The sequence below is a fragment of the Pristiophorus japonicus genome, chromosome 14 (genome assembly GCF_044704955.1).
Source record: "Pristiophorus japonicus isolate sPriJap1 chromosome 14, sPriJap1.hap1, whole genome shotgun sequence".
In the NCBI taxonomy this organism is placed as follows: Eukaryota; Metazoa; Chordata; class Chondrichthyes; family Pristiophoridae; genus Pristiophorus; species Pristiophorus japonicus.
In genome coordinates this window covers 34122173-34125555 of record NC_091990.1, presented here as the reverse complement: position 1 = coordinate 34125555, position 3383 = coordinate 34122173, and the positions used below count along the sequence as shown (strand labels likewise).

At 37.2% G+C, this 3383-nt stretch overlaps 1 protein-coding gene across 1 annotated transcript; it reads right to left on the bottom strand.

Moving 5' to 3' along the window:
* Window positions 1-2246: 2246 nt before the first annotated feature.
* On the bottom strand, window positions 2247-3156 carry LOC139279349 (UPF0500 protein C1orf216 homolog). Its single transcript, XM_070898468.1, has one exon. It carries the CDS (start codon window positions 3139-3141, stop codon window positions 2311-2313), a length of 831 nt encoding a protein of 276 aa, XP_070754569.1. The 5' UTR covers window positions 3142-3156; the 3' UTR covers window positions 2247-2310.
* Window positions 3157-3383: the final 227 nt, after the last annotated feature.

Here is a 3383-nt window from a genome sequence, read left to right as displayed (position 1 = left end):
TTATTTTCCAAACTATTTTACAGATTAGTTTGTAACAGTTTTAAATATACCCTGCATGACACTTAAACACAGCAGAATGATTACGTGTGCCACAATTGATTAATATTTCCAAAAATGATATGTATGCAAGATTTCTCTTTCAATGTTTAAGGTTCATGATACACCAATTTACTAGAATAATTTTGGCAATTGTACTGCAATTCTACCACGTCTCAACCACATACACTGAGGCGTCACTGTAAACACCGAGATCAACAGGTCCTTTCCGGACTCATTAAAACACAGGAGACAAATGTTCATAAATAACTGATTTATTTTAAATACCTTGACAAACTTTGAGCAAAACTTCATATTTGTTGGAGCTCTGCATTGTATTTTTTGACAAACACACACCAGTGAATGGACCTATATACACACACACACTCACACACACATATATATATATCTATAGTCATGAATACATAATAATGGAACACTTTGCTTTTTATTGTATTGCTAATTACACATCAGAAATTTCTATTAATTGCACAAATCATAGTATCTCGGAAAAAAGTTGCAATTTGATTTCTACAAACAGTTAACTAACGTCAAAATAAATCTGCAGTATTTACAGCAGAATAGTTTCTTCTCTCAAATTGTTTGATATTAAACATGGCATTAGCTATTTCACAACAGAGCAATCATGTCTACATGACTTGTATAAAAGTTTTAAACAAGCCAAAAAGTGAAAGGTTACTGTGCTCCAAGTTTGCACAGGGCCAGAGCAGCCCATTTCCTCCTGCGTGCAATACTGTTCCGTCCATAAGAAGGCTTATACAATCTCAGCAATGCAATATTCAACCAATAGGTCATCCTATGCAGTGCAGCTTCAGCTCAGAGCTCACCTACAATGATCCATACTGTAATGTATTGTTCAGTTTATAATGCTGAGCTGCCCTGTGTAATGTGCTGCCCAATGCAGTTTCTGGTGCAGCACAGTGCAGTTTACAAATCTCCCCCTATGTGCAATGACCCCCATAAGACACTGGATACACAGCAATACTTCCATGCATTAACTTTTAAATATAGTGTTAACATTTTTGTTAAAAATTGAGAAGCTGTTACAGTGACTGCAATTTTTCATAGAAACCAGAGTACAATTATTTGAACACACATAATAATGCAATTAGTTTGCAAACAATTAATTACTTTATAACAAAGAATTCCAGGAGAAGTTCATGAAAATAATAAAAATTAAAAAAAATTGTCTCAGCTTACGTGGAGAATATGAATTAAGGAATATTTCATATATCAGCATATTTCTCTAGTTCTATTTATTTTTAAAAATTCACCAAAGCTTAACTAATGAAAAGTGTCTCAATGCTTCAGACACACAAAGATATTGAGTATACACAGGGTTAAATGAACATAAATTGTATCAGGATTCTTGTTAATAAAGCCAATAAAGGCTGGACTGGTGTTGGGATCTGCAACAGTGTTGGCACCAGACACCAGCCAACATCATTGGCTCCTTGCACAAGCTTCATGTTTCTATCAGATAACAATTACAAGTTGAAAATAATAGTTCCGTTCCAGAATTTCTGCATTGAAGTATTATTACCGTAATTTGTTTATTAAGCACTGTGAAGTTCTCAAACAAAAATATATTCTATCACATTTAAATGGACAGAAGATTTGGTTTACATCAAAGAGTATGTTCCATATAATAAAATGTAAAAATAGTATACTAGAATGTGGTAACTGCATAATGTAATAGCATGATATTCTAATATAACCTTCTTGTCTGCAGATAGTCTTCCTGGATCACACAGGAAAGAAACATAATGGTTTTCTTACTTTGAGATAATCACGGGTCCCTGTACAGATCAAGTGATGACCATAACACCGGCTGTTTGACCGGATGTGGCGAGTTACAAAATTAACTTTTTCCCTGCTGTAATTTCCTTAGTTTAATATGTTTTTTTTAAATTGCATGTTAGAATGCATGCTCAGAAACAGGGGGCTGGCAGTTCAAGAAGCTACAAGAAAATGGGAAGTAAATATATCCACTACCCCCGTCAAAAAAAAAATACATTAAATACTTTCCATCTTCGAAAACTGGGTATCTAAGATGAATCAATACTTGTGCCTTGAAGCACACTACCATCACAGTCTGACTTGCTATTAAATCTAATCATCATTCGGTGTACCTACAATAAAGACGGTAATAGTATTTTCTGATATTATAATTATAGATCTATTGTGGTTCTTTTTCAAAATATTTTTTGTCATGCCCAAACAGTTGGATTTTGACACATCGGTTGTCCTATGTTATTGCTCGATGACACCTTGCTTGATGAATTTGAGCAGCTCTTTGCGGTTGTTCAAGATGGTGTCATAGCTCTCCTGCAGCCGGCTTTGATGGTCCATCACTTTCTGCTGGAGATTGCGGATCCAACGCAGCAAGGCCAAGCGCCGGTACATGATCACCTGGGCTTGGTGCTTCTCCTTCTCTTGCTCTTTGAATCTTTGTTTCTCTTGAAGACTCTGGACCGCCTCAAGTATTGAAGGCAGTAAGGAGTCTGCAGCAGGTGGAGTCCCTGGAACGTTTTCAACCTCGGTTTCTGCAGCTCGCTGCCACAGATCAAGATTATCTCTGCTCAGAGTTCCCGTTGCCTCCCAGATGCTTCCTTCGACGCTGTCTGGACTATCAATACTCAGGCAGCTGCTCGAATAGCCATTGTCGTCCGACGGAGAAACAGCAAACTCTTCACAATCCTTAACTGTACCAGGCTTGCTGGTCTGGCCCATCTCAGCTCCTTCTGGTGGGATCCGGACATTCTCGACACAAAGTGGTCTGATTCTGCCCGATTCCAAACTCGGAGATCCTATCACAGGGAAACAACCGCCCATCTCTTTTTCCACTTGTAAATCCGGTTCGCTTTTTAGGTCGAGGCTGTGTCTGAATGTGCTCCCATCCAACTGAAGCTGACCAAAGTTTTCATTCTTGTCGTACAACTCTCCCACAAAGTTGAAATTCTTGTCTTGTTTGACTTCTGTAGCACTGATGGCTTGATTTCGGATTTGAGGGTCAAGTGTCCCATTGCAAAACAGGGAGTTTGAAGACATTTCATGGGGTTTTATCTGCTCAACAGCAAACATACTGGTTTGTTTTTACAAAGCTGAAAAAAATGGTAATTACAGAAAAATTTAATAGGACCACACTATTAAATAACAAATTTACTCCAATCTATGCTAATATTTTGTAACATAGCAAGCTATTGAAACATTAATGACTCATTTAAGAAACATGACACAACAAAAGAAAAGACTTTGGCATTGAAGTAGACTGTAGAAAGCCCAGAGATATCAAGATTTCTAAAAGGCATTTGACTAAATTCTGC